This window comes from Podarcis filfolensis, assembly GCF_964270895.1.
Source record: "Podarcis filfolensis genome assembly, chromosome: 2".
Lineage (NCBI taxonomy): Eukaryota > Metazoa > Chordata > Lepidosauria > Squamata > Lacertidae > Podarcis > Podarcis filfolensis.
This window is the reverse complement of record NC_139605.1, coordinates 122,515,803-122,534,051: the sequence shown is the minus strand read 5'-3', so window position 1 is coordinate 122,534,051 and position 18,249 is coordinate 122,515,803. Positions and strand designations below refer to the sequence as shown.

General features: G+C 47.6%; 1 protein-coding gene across 3 annotated transcripts in view; it reads left to right on the top strand.

Annotated features, from left to right (window-relative positions):
- Positions 1–18,249, top strand: part of ITGA5 (integrin subunit alpha 5) — a 68,979-nt gene that overhangs the window by 29,298 nt on the left and 21,432 nt on the right. For 2 of the 3 annotated variants that reach the window (XM_083599754.1, XM_083599756.1), the window contains exons 3-12: positions 617–720; positions 3,593–3,716; positions 6,490–6,551; positions 7,737–7,782; positions 8,646–8,771; positions 10,156–10,200; positions 11,077–11,120; positions 15,046–15,102; positions 16,054–16,106; positions 16,544–16,752. In XM_083599754.1, coding sequence (XP_083455880.1) covers positions 617–720; positions 3,593–3,716; positions 6,490–6,551; positions 7,737–7,782; positions 8,646–8,771; positions 10,156–10,200; positions 11,077–11,120; positions 15,046–15,102; positions 16,054–16,106; positions 16,544–16,752 — 870 coding nt within the window. The remainder of the gene's footprint in view (positions 1–616; positions 721–3,592; positions 3,717–6,489; positions 6,552–7,736; positions 7,783–8,645; positions 8,772–10,155; positions 10,201–11,076; positions 11,121–15,045; positions 15,103–16,053; positions 16,107–16,543; positions 16,753–18,249) is intronic. The other variant, XM_083599755.1, reaches the window with a different exon arrangement.

The window sequence follows — 18,249 nt, the reverse complement described above, 5'->3', positions numbered from 1 at the left end:
ACTTTCGGGTTTGCCGCGTACGTATCCCAAAGTTTACGTAAGTGGAGGGATACGTAAACGGAGGTACGACTGTATGTGAGTAGCGGCATCAACTCAGTCTCCTCATATTGCTTTGCACCTGATGGATGCTGGGGATTCCCAGAAACATCCCCCTTGCCCCCAAAGAATGGTCCAGTCCCAGAATCCTGATGTGCCTGGCCAAAGGGGAGGTCAGGATACCTGGGGCCAATAGTCCTTGGGTTATCCCATAGAAAACACAGGAAAGCAGCATAGCAACATGGAAAGCTACCTTGTACTGAGTCATATCATTAATCCATCTAGTTCAGTGTTGCTTACACTGATTGGCAGCAGCACTTCAGGGTTTCAGACAGGAGTCTTTTGCACCTAGGACTTTCTGCATGCAAGGCAGATGCTCTTGCCACCAAGCTACAATCCTTGTTCTAGGGGCTGACTGAAATGATAGTGTATATGATTTACATCATCTGTCTCTGCCCACCCACCTTCTTTCAACAGTGAGAGTAAAATTTTATCCAGAATGCTGGAAGGAAGCTGTGTCCCGGGTATCTGAAAGCCTTTGAGGAACACTGATCCAGACCCCTTTGTGTTCTCTGTCCAGCAGGATCCCGCATGGAGGACTTTAATGGGATGGTGGAGCAAATGGAGTTCAAATCGCTGCAGTGGTTTGGAGCCACAGTGCGGTCACATGGCAGCTCCATCCTGGTAAGAGCGGAGTCGTGGCATGAATTTGGCAAAGCGCATAAGCAATTGGTTGACCGGGGGAACCCGGACCATCTCCAGATGGTCACAGTTTTGCAGGAAAGATTTAAGCGCATACGAGAATTCTAGGTCTGCATATTGGAAATGGATTGAAGTGCTCTGTCACCCTAGCACAACAAATTTGCTTTTGGGAACTTTTTGCAGTTTGGGTCATGACAGAAAAGTGTGATGAAAAATGTGTGATAAATGAATGACTAATGGGAAGATGTTTAAAAGACCCCACAAGAAGATCGAGATGAATGCACATTGCCCTATAACCTCGCTGCAAACAAACCAGCATGAAGGCTCAATAAAGACCGGATATAATTTAGCCTTTGCATAAATGTTGTGGAAACACGTCAGGATGAATGAGCAAATAGCTTGTCGCCAGGGTGGGGTGCGGGGCTCAGTAACAACAGCCCATGCCGGTTCAGGTTTTGTCTTTAGCTGCTTCTTTCTTCTCATCACAGGACCCCTCTGCAGCATGGAAGCTGTGAGAGCTCCTGCCTCAGTGGCTTCTGGAGCTGCCATAGCTAAGTTCTAGGCACTCCTGGCTTGTGTGCTACACAGATGTGATCTATGTGCCTTCAGTGGCCCAAAGTCGCATGTTTCTTGAATATTTGATAACCAGGGCTAACGGTGCCTCCGTATTGGCACTGGTGAAACCAGATCCCTCTGAACTGGAGAACGAAAACTGTCACTTTCCCAATTTTTCGCTGGGTTCTTTTAATTAAGGCTGCTATTAACCACAGGAGGGGAGAAGGCTCCTGTGCTCAGGTCATGGATGCAGATTTCTCAGAGCAGGCCACTGGTTGGCCACTGTGAGAACAAGATGCTGTTACACTGTTGAGTAAACATTCATAGGATTGCACTGTAAGAAACCCAGAAATCTCCAATGCGGCAACGCCATTTCTTCCCTTCTAGATTTCTTGCATATCTAAGTCCACCCACCCACACAAACACACAGAGGCCAGGTATTCCCAGTGTCAGAAACCCCTGTTTTGGCTGCTGTTGTAATGCTGTGTCCTGTTGTGATCAAAGTCCATTGATAAAGTTTGTGACAAACTGATGTAGACTTGAAGGAAGATGTCATACAATAATACTGATCTTCTTCTGTCTAAATATGATGTCTGGCTCCTCTAAAAAGAGATGGGTGAGCAGGGGGAACTTGATCTCCTTATTAATCCCCTCCCAACCAAGTTTTATTTTCTTTCTTCTTAAAAAAAAATGTCCTTTTTGAAATGCACACCCCAATCTCCCCAGTACTAAGAGTGTCAGATGCTCATTTCCAGGTGTTGCTTTAGGGTTGCCAGAGGTTTTTTTGGGGGGGGTTGCTTCCCTGCAGTTTATTATTTACCTTGCTGAACTTCAAACTGTGCTTTGAACTCCTCAACTTTCCAAAATCTGTCATATGGGGGCAGGGCAGGAAGGATGCAGCTAGTAAGAACTGCAGGAAATGCAAAGTGTGGTGGTGGTGGTGGTGGTGGTGGTGGTGGTGGTGGTGGTGTGTGTGTGTGTGTGCAGGTGGGTGTTGGCCGTTCTTCAAGCAACCCTGTGGCCTCACTAGGACACCCTGTTTTTCTCTTTGGTTTCCCCCAAGATGCTCCCTGTAGTCCTTTCCAACTAGCCTGCTGCAGGGCAGGGCTTCCTCCAGTCTTTTGACATCTAGGACATACCTTGTTGCTTTCTTTCTAAATTAAAATGAGAGGCACACTTCACTCCAACCTTACTTTATTTTGCTTGAAACCTTTTTTTAAAAAAGGCACCCTTCATCCGATTTGAATACAAGGTTAGTTTACAGAACACAATCAATTAAAGTACAAAATGCAAACAGTGCGTATGTGACAGGAACATAGACAGCTTCCCCCACTGCTCTGGCTAACTCAGGACTCTCTACACCAGCTGGCAGCAGCTCTCCAGGACTTCCCTGTCCCTCCTGGAGATGCTGGTGTAGAGAACCTGGGATCTTCTACATGCCAAGTAAATGATCTACCAGTGATCTATGGCGCTTCTCCAAATGGTGGGTGGATATCTTGGGTCCCAGGACAGCAGGAAGGCATCCTCCTTGCAACTGAGGGGAACCTGGGTCAACATTGCCTCCTGGCCTGGAGCACCCCTCCTCTTTTCCTACTTAGAGATGGGACTCTGCTTTTTGTCCAGTGTTGGGGCTTCTAGGATTCTGTTATGCTGGTTAACTACAGCAGAGGCTGCCTTAGGAAATTCTAATGCATCCTGGATTCTTTCCTTTGGGACAATGCCAGTGCTTGTGTTGGTGCAGAGAGTGACTGGTGAATGTATCAAAGAGTGTGCCTTAAATCACCAAGGAATTCTTCCACCTTTTTCATGGCTCTGACACAGTTTGGGACTCTTTGCTGTAGACTCTACAATGTAGAGCAATGTCCTGATCTGGCCACATGTGGATAGAGATGCTGGAAAGGGTGGTGGCCGCAAGATAGGCCTGGATGTTGCAGGGCAGTCATCTGCAGAAGGTGGCACATCTCTACAGAGGTCGTTGGCATTGCTGAAGCTGCAGTGTTTGACCCTTGAATTGTACAGGGCTAGTCTGACTCCAGCTGTGAGAGCTTTGGCCACAAGTCAGAAGACCATCTCGCTCCCAGCTTCTGTACATTAAAACTGAAAGCTCGTGGTTGTAAGAACTTTGTAACATTAACATTAAGAGTCCGTGCATGAGGTTGCTTGTTTTCATCTTCCCTCCTGACCCCTTTTCCTTTTTGTGCCATAGGCCAGAGAGAAGTGTGGGGGTAGAAATGCTTTGCATGAATGAAGACTGTGGAGCCCTTTCCATTTGCTTACCAGGCTCATCTTCTTCCTCTAGGCCTGCGCCCCCCTGTACAGTTGGCGAACCTACAATGACGAGCCTGAGCATGAGGTTGTGGGCACCTGCTTCTTGTCCATCAACAACTTCACCAAGTTTGTGGAATACGCACCTTGCCGCTCAGGTAACAAGGGGCTCTGGAGAGGGTTCCTGCCTGGCAGGGGTTCAGCACTTGCACAGGACCTCAGCCTTTCTTTCTTTTTAAGAAAACTGTATTGAATTTGTGTAGAAGTACATTAGAAGATTCCACTGGACACCACAAAAAATACATATAAAACCATAACAACCAACCAGCACATCTGCTGAATAAAATAAATGGTTGGTAAACATAAGGGGGACCATGAGGTTTATTAAGACAGTTGGCAACCCTTTCATGCAGAGGTTCCATTCCTGACCCCTGTGCACATCGACCGAGTGCATGGAAGTCCACCCCTTTTATGACTTTTTGTGACATTTTCAGTCACTTCCAAGTTTGGTGCTGTGTGTGATTACATGTCTTTCTGACATGTGCTAATTGGTCATCGCCTGTATAACTAATGGAACATTATCTTTAAGGTAACTTATTGAATGTGCCCAAAAGGTTGCATAAAGGAGGGGCTGACCACGTTTTCTCCCCTTGTTCATCTTTAAACTGGATGTCTAAATCAGTTCCCTATGATTTCCTCAGTCTTTGAGAAAGAAGGAAGGGGACACAGTAGTGTCTTTGCTGTGTTGGTTCTGGGTTCCCTGATCAGTAGCTATTCCTCCATGGAGGTGCATCAGTGTGCTGTTAGGCTTTTTATTTTACCTTGCCTTAGCTGTGTGCCACTGTGCAGCTGACTTGCGCCTGGTGATGGGCAATGAAGGTATGGGAGCTGCATGTGGGGTAAGGTTTGCCATCCACTGGACTAGGGAGCTGGAAGAAGTATGAGTGACTATAGAGGTCCCTTCCTTGTCCCTTGTACTAACCCCTTTTAATGAGCCGTCCCTCCTGCTGAAAGAACACGGCAGATGAACCGAAGGGCCAGCCAGCCAGCTGCTTCCTAAGCATAATCTGGAGCAGTAGGAAGTGGGTGTGGGAAAAGCTGGGAGCGTTTCCCTGGGGACACCCATACAGTGATCACCAGAAGGCTGCTGTGCCACCAGCAGAGCCCCCCCCCCATAAGAAAAGCCCTGTTGGATCAGGCCAAAGACTTAGTCTAGCATCCTGTTCTCACAGTGGCCACTCCAGTCTCTAGAGAGCCAGAAGAAGCAGCTCTTGCTGAGTTTACTGCATAGCTTGAGGTCAGCTCTGGAAGAGGGACTTCTGGCAAAAGCATTCCTGGTCCCCCACAGATGCACACAAGCAAGAGCTGTCCTTCGGAGCTCTGAGGGAAGTCATATTGCTGAATTGAAATGAAGAGGAGGAAGATTATGAAGATGAGTTCAGCTTATATTCTGCCCTTTATCAAAAGATCCCAAGACAGTGTGCAACATAACACATTACAGAGCACCAATAATAAAAACAATAACAGACAGCATAGTAATAGAATACAGCCAATTTGCCCCTTGCTGTGTTGTATCTTCCACCTCACCCACCAAATTATTGATGCTGAAGGTTTGCTGTTGTGAAGCAAAGGGAGAACAGGCTAAAGCAGGGCAGGGTGGGCACAGCAGCCGGGGTTCTCTTATTGTTGTCATATTCCCCCTAGGGCCAAGCTGTTCTCTTAAGATGAGAATCCTTTCCCAAGGAATTATTATTATTATTATTATTATTATTATTATTATTATTATTTGCTGTGGCCTCTTGATAATTAGCATAATTAAGCTAGGGGGCGCCTGCCTGAAAGGAGAAGCGCCTGTGGCAGAAAGAGAATGCTGAACGCGCAGCTTCAAGCCCCAGACTCCCACTTTGCCAAAGGAAAAGACTGTTCCCATCTCCAGAGACCATACTTGGTGGATAATTCACATGTCATCAGAAGACGTACCCCACCCTCTGATTGGGTCGCCCCATCCACTCTGGGTGGCTTCCAACAGAATATATAAAAAAGAAAACAAAAATCAGACATTAAAAATGGAAAGTCATTGTTGTTTATCTCTTTGCAGCTGATGGAGAGTGAATAATAATGGGGATTCCTCTTCCCTGCTCAGGGCTGGGATTCCCTGCTGGACCTCTGGTGCTTCGTCACAGCTGTAGTACTCCTTCTAAAGTATATGCCTGAAAGTCTGGCTGTGATCAGGCAAATGGCACTTTGCCCATGCTCTAATGCTGTCTTGGTTGCCCATATTTTGTGAGGTTTTTTTGGAGGTGAAAGGCTGGATCATTTATTTTATTGTAACAGTTCTGTTGTTAGAAGCTACTCACAACCTGAGGCATATTGGCTTCCTGTTCATGTGTTGTCTGACAGAACAGTTTATTTAGGGAGGAATCAGCATCACACACTCACAATCATTCTGTCAGTGCAAGCATTTCACCCCCTTCTCTCTCTCCTCCAAGTGCACTGATCTGGTGGTTCTCCAATAATTCATCTGTAAGCCTGTGGACAGGACCACCTTCTGATGGACTGGGATATTTTTAATAGCATATTTATTGTTTGGTGATTTCTGGCTCCAATTAAAGGGTGGCTTCAGTTTGGTGGGTGAGGGGAATAGGACCCTGTAATTGGAAGGGATCATTTTGAATGCTGGTTGCAGTAGGCCCTCTACCCCACCATGCGTCACACATTTATTAGTCATGCAAATATGAATAAATATTTGCAACAGGCAAATCTGAAGCTTACCAGAACATATTCAAAAACTCCGATTGCCAATGCATAATTCAGCTGCAAAAGGCATGATCCTCTCTTGTATCCTCAAGCTTCTATACTGTAACTTTTTCCAGCACCTCTGAATTTCCATTTCCACCCCCCCACCCCTTTTGTCTTTCCTTCTCCTGCCAGAAAAGAGCGGGCTCAGATTTCAAGGCTACTGCCAAAGTGGCTTTAGTGCTGAATTCACAAAGGTGAGTTTCCATCCCTGCCAAGAACATGGGCGGAACATGGGTTCCTGTATTTGGGGGTTGGGACAGAGATAGTCTCCTTGGCATGAGGGGGGCTGGCTGTGGATACATAACAGGCACTGTAGACGCATCCACATGGCAGCTGTCTGCAGCCCCAGCTGTAATGCCAATCTGGAAAACAGTATAGCCTGTGAAGCCCACAGGAGGGTGAATTGTATGAGTTGTATGGGTAAATGCTCCTGTGCTTAGGTCAGCCTTCCCCAATCTGCTGCCCTCCATAGGTTTCTGGAGTACAACTCCCACCTTCCTCAGCCATGCCGGCTGGGGCTGATGGGAATTGGAGTCCAATAACATCTGAAGGGCAGGGCAGAAGGCCAATTATTTCCCCTCTCTGTCAACCCAACTCTATGGGACACCTGGCTGCCGTTTTCCTTGCTGGTGGTGCTCTGGTTATATAGAACAGGGGAAAGACGTGCTGAGAGTTTGCAGGGTTCTGCTTGGGAATTCCTTCCCTATCAAGCCTGTGCACATATATGCATCACCTGTGGCCGTCTGCATATTCTGCACCAGTCTTGTACTTGATAGCTCCCCTGGTCACCCCAGGCAACCCAGGACTCCATGCCGGCGAGTGAGAGGGCTTGTAAAAGTCTGGTAACTTCTGATCTACAAAGCTGATCTAATGTTACCTAAAATATTGTTTTCTAAGACAATTTCAAAAATGCTTTTGAGTATTGCTGCCAGTCTTACAGCTCCTCAACTATGTTCAGCTGAGGCTTGCCAACACGTACCTCCTGAGACTGGTCCAGTGCCTAAAGCCCCTGCTTTTCTGACTGCATCATTGATGGCTCCTGTGTGACCTTTGTGAGTCACAGCCTGGTTGCTAAGAGAGAGGGTGCTGAGCTGAGGGTGATCCAATGTGACCCGGGTGATCTCTGAGTGAAGTGATGGGGATGTCAGTGGGTGGGTGTCAAGAGGGAGCGTGATGTAGCAGGTATGGGAAGTGGAGTCGTTCAAATCCCCTGAACAGCCACAAAGCTGGCTGGGTGATTGTGGGTCAGCTACCATCTCTTGGCCCAGCAAACCTCACAGGGTACTTGTGAAGATACAAGGGGAAAACTTAAGGCAAAGATCAGGTGAACTGGGTCAGATACCTCTGAGGAAAACTAATGTTTTTCGTTGTCTTGGCAGGCTGGACGTGTTCTCCTTGGTGGCCCCGGAAGCTATTACTGGCAAGGTGACCCCCTCCCAGCTTCTTTGTTTCTATTATGAAAAATATTACTATTTTGGCAATATTTATTTGATCCTTATTTCACTGGTCCAGCTGATTGAGATTTATATATTTATTTAGCTGATCGAACAGCTCCTTTTCAAACGCACCTTCTTAACCATAAGGGCTAGCAACATACTCTTTTCTTTTCTTTTTTCTTTTAAGGAAAAGAAAATGAAAGCTTGAGATTCCCAGGAAGAGCAATTTTTCTGTGTTCCTGTGGAATCACAGCATATCCATAAAGCTGGTCACTGCCTCAGATTCCTTGCACGTGGGGATATTGACATCCCCATTTCTCCCCCCATCTCCCACCTTCCTGTCCCCCAAATTCAGGATAACTTCATTCATCCATCCATTTAATGTTTATCTGGCCTCTCCTCCAAGGAGCGAGAGGTGGCACACAGAATAACTTCCTGTTATGTTGTTATTATTATTGTGGTTTTATTGTCAGTGTTTATTATATAGTATGTTCTTTAAAAAATGTCCTTGTATGTAAACAGTCCTGAGATCTCTTTTGATGAAGGACTGTTTAGAAATTATTTGGCTAGGTTTTACTCACAGTAGGTCTCCTGAAATTAATGGAAGTGTGTTTAATTAATTAATTAATTAATTAATTAATTAATGGAAGCTGTGTGTTTGCATAGCTTTTTGGAATGCCACCCTATCTAAATGAATTTATCCTCACACCAACCCTGTGAGGTAAGTTAGGCTGAGATGTAGCCGACTTGCCCAAAGTCACCCAGTGAGCTTCCTGAGGGAGTGGGGGATCTGACCCTTGACCTTCTCAGTCCTAGTCCAACCCTCTAACTGCCACCCCCCTTTCCCTTCAGGCCAGGTGCTTTCAGCAGCACAGGATGCCATTGTCGAGGTATATGACCCAAATTATTTAGTCCTGGAGGCTCGAGGTCAACTCAAGACGGGTCAGGCTAACTTCAAGGCTGATGACAGCTACCTTGGTGAGTGCTGGATGGAAGGAAAGGGTTGGAGAAAGAGAATATCGTTGTCTTAGGACTGTGCTGGAGGTGGGGTCCTGAAACCCTGTCATTCATTACCATTGGCTGTGCTGCCTGGGAGTGATGGAGGAGTTGGATGGAGACAGACAGACCGACAGACAGACAGACAGACGGATAGATAGATAGATAGATAGATAGATAGATAGATAGATAGATATTAAATTTAACAAATTCTTTTAAAATACAATTAGAACATATCTCTCTTATCAGTCGTCCTACCATCCCTTGTGCTCCTCCCTTTCCCACAATAAGAGCAACGGTCAGGAGAGGCTGTTGATTGATCTTGCAACAGCCCAGACGTCCAGCAAGTGCAGGTTAAGGAGGAGATGAACACCTAGAAGGCCGCAGGTTCTCTAATCCTTGTCTTAGGGTAGCATTTGCTTCCTGGGAGCTGGTTGCCTTTGCCCATTCTGTGCTTCATGGTTGGGCTGAGCAGGTGGTTCTTATGCTTCGGCACTTGCTCAGTTCAAAATCTGGGCCCTGTTAGAAAGGGGTGGCCTCTGATCAAGCCTTTGTCAAAGGGCAGTGGACCAGAGGTTTCCCTGAACTTCAGAGTCAGCAGATCTCTGCAAGATCCAGGGTTCTTGAGTTCACCCCTTGTTTCATCCATGAGATGGGGGTGAGTAGTGTTCATGGGAAGTGTTGATATTATTCACAAATAATAAGCAGAATGATGCATAAGCATCTCTTCAGGGTCAGCAAAGACATCCTGGGATACCCCAAATGCTCTGGAATTAATCTTACTTAATAGATAGATGTTGTTACATCAGCGTAGCCACACTATGATGGTGAAATTTGTCACTCTGTGTCCTTTATTTCAACCCAGTCACAGAATTTTTTCACCTCCTGCTGATGCTTAGGAACATAGGAAGCTGCCTTTTACTGAGTCAGACTATTGGCACACTTTTCTCGGCACCAAGTGGCAGCTGTGCTCCCAGATTTCGGGGGGGGGCTCTTTCCCAGTCTTACCTGGAGATGTGGCGGATTGAACCTGGGGCCTTCTGAATGCAGAGCAGAGGCTCTGCCACTGAGCCCACAACCTGTCCTTTTCCATTTCCCTGCAGAAATGACCACATGCACTTACCTTTAGAGAAACCCAGAAGGGGCCTTATCCCATCTCCTCCAAAGGGAAGGATTTTGCCTCCTAGCGATGTTCAGCCTGGGGCCAGATTGCTGACTAACTAGTTGGCATTATGGGACCTATGGCAACCTGTGGTGGCATGCTGGGAAGTGGAGTAGCGTTTTCTGATGGCTCTGGTAGGTGTAGAATGGCATGCATCCCCCCCCCCCCACTTAATCATGTTGTTTCTCCTTTCCCTCTCCCTAGGCTACTCTGTGGCGGTCGGTGAATTTAGCGGAGATGCCACTGAAGGTACCAATGGGCTTATTAGTAAGGGAGGATACTTTCAGCATGGGTGGTAGGGCTGGTTTGGAGAGCAAAGAATCTAGAATTGTAGAGGTCCTCTAGTCCATCCCACTGCAATGCAGGAATCTCATCCACGAGAGACTGCCATCCAAAATCTCCTAAAAACCCTTCAAGGAAGGAGAGTCCACAACCTCCTGAGGGAGACCATTCCACTGTCAAACAGCTCTTATTTTCAGAATGTTCTTCCTGATGTTAAGTCGGAATCTCCTTTCTTGTAACTTGAATCCATTGGTACAAGTCCTCCAGGGCAGGAGAAATCAAGCATGCTCCATCTTCCATGTGACAGTCGGGTTTATGTGTACCTTGTGTCAAAAATATTTACCTCCATTGCATTCTGAGTAAATCACACACGTCAAGATTTCAAAATGTTGTATAATTCTACCCCTCCCCCCAAGACAATAAATAGGTTTTCAAATAAATTATAATAACTTTATTTCTATTTTTTGTTAGAAATTGTGGAGGGAATATTGGAATGCAAAATAAGAGTGCAATTATGAGGGCAGTAGGAGAGAGATTGGGGTTCATATTATTATTATTATTATTATTATTATTATTATTATTATTATTATTATTATTTTTTTTTTATAACCCACCTTTTCCCATGACAGGGACTCATAATAAGGGCTTGGGATTAGTAAATAGTGCACTGCATTATTATCTGGTTTCTTAAAGGTCATACTGTATGTATGTATTTTCCTCCTCTCCCATGAGGGCTCTTCCAGGGTCTATGATCTGTGCCATATTCTGCTGTTCACAGTGTGCTTGCAGCAGTTCGGACTCCTGCTGCCACTGATTGCATTGTGTTCCTTTGCTCTCTTGCAGACTTTGTGGCTGGCGTTCCTAAAGGAAACCTGACTTATGGATATGTAAGAGCCAAACCTGTGCCTCCTTTCTCCCCACTCTCTGTGTGTACTGTAACTCTTAGTCTTCCTGGCAACCTTTGCATCATTTGGCTGAGTGTCCCTGTCCCCCTGCCTGCTTTGTAGAGCTGGAACATTGGCCATACAGTAATTCCCTTGAAAATGTGCTCTAGGGGCTAGCACAGAATTTGGCAGCAGACCTTTTGTGGATGGCAGGTGGGTTGTCAGGAACTTCTGTAAAAGTGCTCCAGATGCCCCTCACCAACATCCTCACCAGGTGCACAAGATGCTGCCTCAGGTTCTTCCAGCTGCAAGCTAATCTACAAGAGTGTTTATTTAAAAAATTGCTATACAGCTTGGACCTTAAAAGAACAACTTCCTTAGATCTCCACTTCTGCTCATAACCAGGAACATTCTCTTAACAACTTCTGATATAAGTCATTGAGACCTTCTTAATGCCTGATCCACAAACTGGAAAGTCCTTCCCCCAAAAATACTTTCCAGGGGCTGAAACAGAGCAGTTTCATTGGCTAGCCTAACCCAGTGCTCTTCAACCTTGGGTCCCCAGATTGTGTTGGACTACAACTCCCATGATCCCCAGCCAGTTTAGCCAGGCTAGGGGTGATGGGAGTTGTAGTCTAACAGCATCTGAGGCCCCAAGGCTGAAGTACACTGGCCTAAACCAACGGGATAACCTCTGGGATGTAGCTGGACTACAATCCCCTAATCCCTGAGGACACTGGCTTTGACCGATGGAAGGTGGAGTCCAGCAATCTCTGGAGGTTTTGCAACCAGGTTGCTGAAGGCTGCCTGAGAAATAACGTATTTTTCGCTTTATAGGACGCACTTTTTCCCCCTCCAAAAATGAAGGGGAAATCTGTGTGCGTCCTATGGGGTGAATACAGGCTTTCGCTGAAGCTTGGAGAGCGAGAGGGGTCAGTGCGCACCAACCCCTCTCGCTCTCCAGGCTTCAGGAAGCTATCAGCAAGCCTGGGGAGCCCGCGGGAGTTCCCGCAGGGCTCCCTAGGCTGCAGATAGCAGCCTGCTGCCCAGCACGTGGGCACCCTGAAGCAGAGTGCCCCTCGCGCCAGGCAGATATCCGCAGCCTAGGGAGCCCTGTGGGAGTTCCCGCAGGGGTCCCTAGGCTGTGGATAGCAGCCTGCTGCACAGAGCGCGGGGCGCACTGAAGCAGAGCGGCCCACGCTTCGGGCAGATATCGGGCAGCCCCACAAGCTCGGGGGACAGTGGGGAGGCGGAGTGCCGCCATACCGCTGTTCCCCGACCTGGTTTGGATTCCCTGACCTGGTTGGGGGGGGGAATAAAGGAATTTTTTCCCCTTTATTTCCCCCCCAAAAAACTAGGTGCGTCCTATGGGACGAAAAATACGGTACTCTTTATCTCCGTTCTACTTGAGTTACTAATGGATAGATAGGGGACCAGACCCAGAGGGTGAAATTCAAAGTAGCATTCAGGAAACTGCTCTATTGGCGCAGCCTGATGGAACCACCTCCTTTTCTGGGGGTTATCCCAAGCCCCCACCCTAAGCCGACTGGGGGGTGGGCACTGGGGAAGGGAAGTGAACCATGTTGTGCTAGTAGGACTCTCTGAATCCAGCCCATAAAGTAGTACTGGTAGCATTATTTATGTTTTTATTTTTTTATTTTTTAAAGTTGTTTAAAAGCCATTTGAAATCTCAATACATTCTTCATTTTTCTTTGCAATGTAGCAAGCAGTCAGTTGCTTCTGAGTCAAGGCTGGTCTATTAGGGCACTGCTCCACCAACCTCCGTCTCCCCCCAGTCAGGGGCATCATGTGTAGGGGGTGCAGCCGGGGTGAAGGCTTGCCACATTTTTCTCGGGGGGGGGGGTGTGTGTGCATTTGGCTCCTCCTTTTGCGAGGCTGGAATCTGATCTGAATGCTTCGCTGGGCAAAGCAGGCAAGGCTGTGATCAAAGGGCACATTGCTGTTGCATCCCTCTCACACCGCCCTGCCATCCCCGAGCTGCTTTGCGAGGCTAGGATGGTGCAAGGGCTGTGCCACCCAGCTGAGCTCCACCCTGTGCGGGCAGGCAGGTGGCACAGCATGGCCCTTCTTGACTCCAGTGGGGGATCACTCCAGCAGCAAGGGCTGGGCTGGCGCGGCAGGCTCCATTCATCCTCTGCCCACCCCACCCCCTGCACGCACGCCCCGGGCCCTGGCAAACCATGCTATGGCTCTGCCCCTAGCCAGTCCCCACCTGCTTATAACCAGTCCTGGGGGTGGCAATGGGCCACCAAATTCCTTTCTCCATAGTCTCAGTGTTGCCCTTGTAGAACTCAGGAGAGAGGTGGATGGAGACAGAACCAGAATTAGGTGGCTCTGCCAGCCTTGTGCTCTGGCTCCAACCACTGCTGGCCTGCCAGCCTTCTGCCCTACCCGTCCCTGCTCCTTCCCAGAAGTTCCGTGAGAGGCATGTCTGGCCACATCTGGGCTGAAGAGTCCTGTGCTGGTGCTTTGTGGTGCCATGGCATCAACCGGTTGTGCTTTTGGGTGTAGCCCCATCGCATTTCCCCTTCCTGTGTGGTTAGTGGAGGGCCCCACTCACAGGAAGGTGCAAGTTAAAAGTGGGTGTCATCCCACCTGGGGACGCTGGTGTGTTCTTTGGCTCCCGTGATCCCTTGCCATTGTGACTTTTCCCTGACACGGGACACACGAGTTCACGGTGAGCTCAGTGCCTCACACATGACACGCCAGCCTGTCTCTCCTCCTCACCCTCTCCTGATTCGGCACCACTCAGCTGCATGTTTGTTGTTGACCCTGTGGGTTGCTATGGTAACAGGTGCATTTCTAAAGATGAGGGAAATGTAGAGGCCCGAAACCAAACAAATCTGATTTCCCTGCGGCCGTTTGGCTGCGGCCAAGAACCAACCCCATGATGTTGTTGTAGAGGTTACTTTGGGCTGCAATTCTCTTCGCCTCTAACATGTGACGTGGCCTTCCTTCCTCCTGGTGCAGCCTTTCTCTCGGTGACCTTGCTGTGACACTTAGTCGCCCACAGAGCAGTCTGAGAGGAACCTCAGCCCCACTTCTTGAGCAGAAGTGGTGCTAAGGGCACCCTCCTCCCAAAGCTCCCGCAATACAGCATCCGCCAACTCATTTTCTGCCACACTGTGGGATCCTTTGGGTGAGGTTTATTTCTGCATTCTAAGTTTGGGGCTGTAGTGCAGGAGGCATCCAGACTCAAAACAGATATTTTTACCTCAGGGCTGTTCTCTCTCTCCCTGCTGGCATTCCCCACAGTATAGCATTTCTATACTGTCCTCTCATAAAATATCAGGGCAGTGTACAGCAACACAACACAACACAATACAATACAATACAATACAATACAACAAGCAATCATTAAACTGACTCACGACTCAAGAAAATTCTAATCATTCACACATATATAACATAAACATGAGCTCATGCACACACATATATGAGTACTACCAGTGTTGTGAAAAACTGCCTATGTGGATGAAGGAAGGGAAAATGTCCTAGTGATAAGAGCAATTAATTGCAGTGATTTGAATAAATTATTAGTATTATTTAAAGAAAATGTTTCTATTTTGGTAGCCAGGACTCCCCAGCTGTGGAAGGAGAATGTGTACATGGCCAGAAGCGAGACCCCGGGTCTCGGGAGCAAAGACTCCTCGTTTCCCTTTTCATCCCTGTCAGGAGAAGTTGGGTTGGCTCCTTTGCCACAACAAGCCTTTCCCAGCTGAGTCCCTTGAGTACTGATGAACTATGACTCCCTTTATCCCTGGCCATTGGTTGTCCTGCCTGGGGATTATGGGAATTGTAATCCAGCAGTGCCTTAGTGGAGGATTCTGGCTGGATCACTTTGGATCAGTCTAATGAGACTGAAGACCTCTTATTTTCTCTTCCTTTCTTCTTTCCTTCTTTCCAGGTCACAATTCTAAATGGAAGTGACATTCGGCCCCTGTACAACTTTTCTGGAGAGCAGGTAAATGGCTGCACTGTTCACACTGAAGCCAGGAAGGAGGGTCTTGATGCTGCAGCTGGGCCATGCCCAACCTCTGACAGAGGCCCCAGAGCCCTCATGCCAGGCTCCATTGCCATCCCTTAGGGTGACACCTGCAGGCCACACCTGCGTTGAGGTCTGAGGTTCATTCCAGGAAAGGACAGGAGCAAGAAAGAAGAAGCATATGATGGTTCCTGAGATCCACTGTGTTGACTAGTCCTATTTCCTCCCCACTCAAAAAACCCCCTAGCTTTCAGGCTACCTGGGGCCTTAGCAGAACTTTGTCTGTGCTGTGATTCAGTGTATCAAAAGTACAGGATTTGGATTGATTGGGTGCAGGGTGTTAAATTTGGTTTTCCGTACAGAGTGTACCCTGTATGTGCTTATCTGTCTGAACAGAAGTGTTGTTGCACAGCTGTTAGTCAGGGATGATGGGAGTTGTAGTCTGACAGCAACTGGAGGGCTCCCAGTGGGAGAAGGCTGCCCTGGAGAACCCCAGAAATTTTAGGAACTATCCTGTCTTAGAGGTGTGCAGGTACCATGATGGGTCTGGGGCCCCATCTGCCCAATGCATTTAAAGCAGAATTATGCCACTTTGAACAGTGTAGTTTATGCTGCAAGTTGTCAGGAGATCTCAATTCCCCTCATAGGGCTATAATTCCCAGAGTTCCATTGTGAGAATTGTTGCTCTGGGAGGGAACACACGTTTCCTAGCAATTCTTGGCCTGCTTAACAAACACACCTCCCAGGATTCTTTGGGGAAAGCGACCATGAAGATGCTTTCAATGTACAATGCAGATGTGGCCTGGGTTTGAGGGGTCTGTGGGGAGTCAAGAGTCCCGCCCTGAGCAGACAGTCTGTCACGATTGCAGGATGCCTGCCCCATGTTGACATCCTTCAGCCTCACCAGCTGCCTGTCATTTCCCTCAACAGATGGCTGCCTATTTTGGCTATGCTGTGGCTGCCACTGATCTCAACGGTGACAGGTGAGTGTTGAGGAAGGGTGACCACAATCACTAGTTTTGTGTGTGTGTGTGTGTGTGTGTGTGTGTGTGTGTGTGTGAGAGAGAGAGAGAGAGAGAGAGAGAGAGAGAGAGAGAGAGAGAGAGAGAGGCTTTTCTCCACACTAGAAGAAGCTGTGGGAATGTTTGACTATGTTTGAGTTTGGGAGATTTTGGGTGGGCTCTGTCTAGGAAGGAGGAAGAGAGTTGCCATGGATAGCAGAGGGAAGGGGCAGTGCAGACCCCATGGAGAGACTCTGGCCATGGTTGAGGAGGGGGGCTTTGTGCCTCTAGACCCTGCTGCTCTCCCACTTCCACTAGTGCTTCTCTGAACCCCGGCAGTGAGCTCTTTGTACCTTTTGGATCCAGAGTTGGTGATTTTAAGGCTCTTGCTCTTTCTCCTCCCCCCCCCCACCATGCAGCCTAGATGACCTACTGATTGGTGCCCCCTTATACATGGAAAAAACAGAAGATGGTCGTGTGCAGGAGGTGGGCAGAGTCTACATCTTCCTGCAACAGCTGTACGGCATGGAGCCAGTGGCGTCGGCCGCACTTACTGGTCACCAAGAATTTGGTCGCTTTGGCAGTGCTATTGCTCCCCTGGGAGACCTTGACCAGGACGGCTACAATGGTAGGGATCGTTGACAAGGAGGTGCAGGGGGGGCTGCCCCAGATATTGGCATCCCACCTTTCATCAAAAGTTACCAAGTTCCTAACAATTTTCTTGCAACTTGTGAGCATCCATGAGGACATTTTCATTTTATTGCTGTTGCTAAATGTCTGCCCTTTCTTGAACTTTTTCACTTTGACAGCAGGATTAACCAACAGCTTGTTAGTTCTAGCCTCCCTTTATTTCACAATGCCACACAGGCGTTGATGCCAGATCTCTGTTCCACTCAAAGCAGTTTTCCCGCCCTTCCCAGATTTTTCATAGCTGAGGTTAAGGTACTCTGGTTGATTTTGGGGAGTTTTTTATGAGTTAAGATTGGAAGCGCACCCCAATCAATGCCAAACTGCATCTGCATGTTGTATTGTTCAGGGCATGCTTCCTGAATGGAAGGAGGCCAGTGGAGAGTAGCAGTTCGCACAGAGATGCAACAGGCAGCCCCCTTGAAAATGGCTGAGCCTTTCCAAGGAGTGGGACTGGACAATCTCATCTCACCTGATGCAGCAGCACAGTAGCACTGTGGTCCAACTGCATCTGAAGAGCCACAGCTTTAATTTGTTTGCTTTCTTGCAGCCCACTAGCAAGCCCTGGGATGTGGTTTTGAATCTGCAGAGTCCTGATCTCTTGAGCCATTATATAGCTAAAAGTACAGAAGGGTCAAGCCCATCATTTCGACATTTGAGCTCATGTACCTTTAACAGTTGTGTAGGTGGGATAATTTGGGCAAGAGCAGCTGTTCAAAGCAGTGTGCACTTACTGAATTCACCTTTTCTCTACTCAGCTGTTATAGGTGCTGGACCCTTGGTGGTTGACTCCCCCTGCAACACAGGCTCCCATTAGGGAACCCTCTTGAACCAGCCAGACAAGTGTCTCACAAAATAACAAAGATCAAGTTTAATGTGGTACATTGAAAGAGGAGGCAGCCATCCATTCGGCAGAATATGTGTGTCTGATTTGGTTCCCCGCCCTAGACATAGTTTGCATACTCAAGATAGCATACAGTAGATTAGTTTTCCTTTAATGTCATCGGCAAATCAGAGGGGCTCCAAAATCATTAAAGAGCAATGATTCCTCCTGCCCTTTCAGAATACATTTATGAGCAAGGTCTGGATTCTGATCACAGCCATATGCAACCCAGGACAAAAGTTTTATAGGTATTTGTGACCCATATTTGTGTATGTAGCTGAATAGGAAAACCCTACATGTGATTTGGCTGCCATCTGCTGGATGAGGTTCATACTGCACATTTGCATCGTGCAATGTATGCCTGGGCACACCTTGGAGCAGGTACTGAAATTCCTGGTTTCTGCTACAGTCCTGCACAAGAGGCTAAGGCCTGGTGCTTTTCTTCTTCTCCATTGTTTTAATTTATTGTGTTAAAATATTTCCTTTTGTCTCACCTTTTAACTCAGAAGTTTCTAAAGCAGCTAAGAGAGAAAAGGCAGCAAAAATTAAAACTAA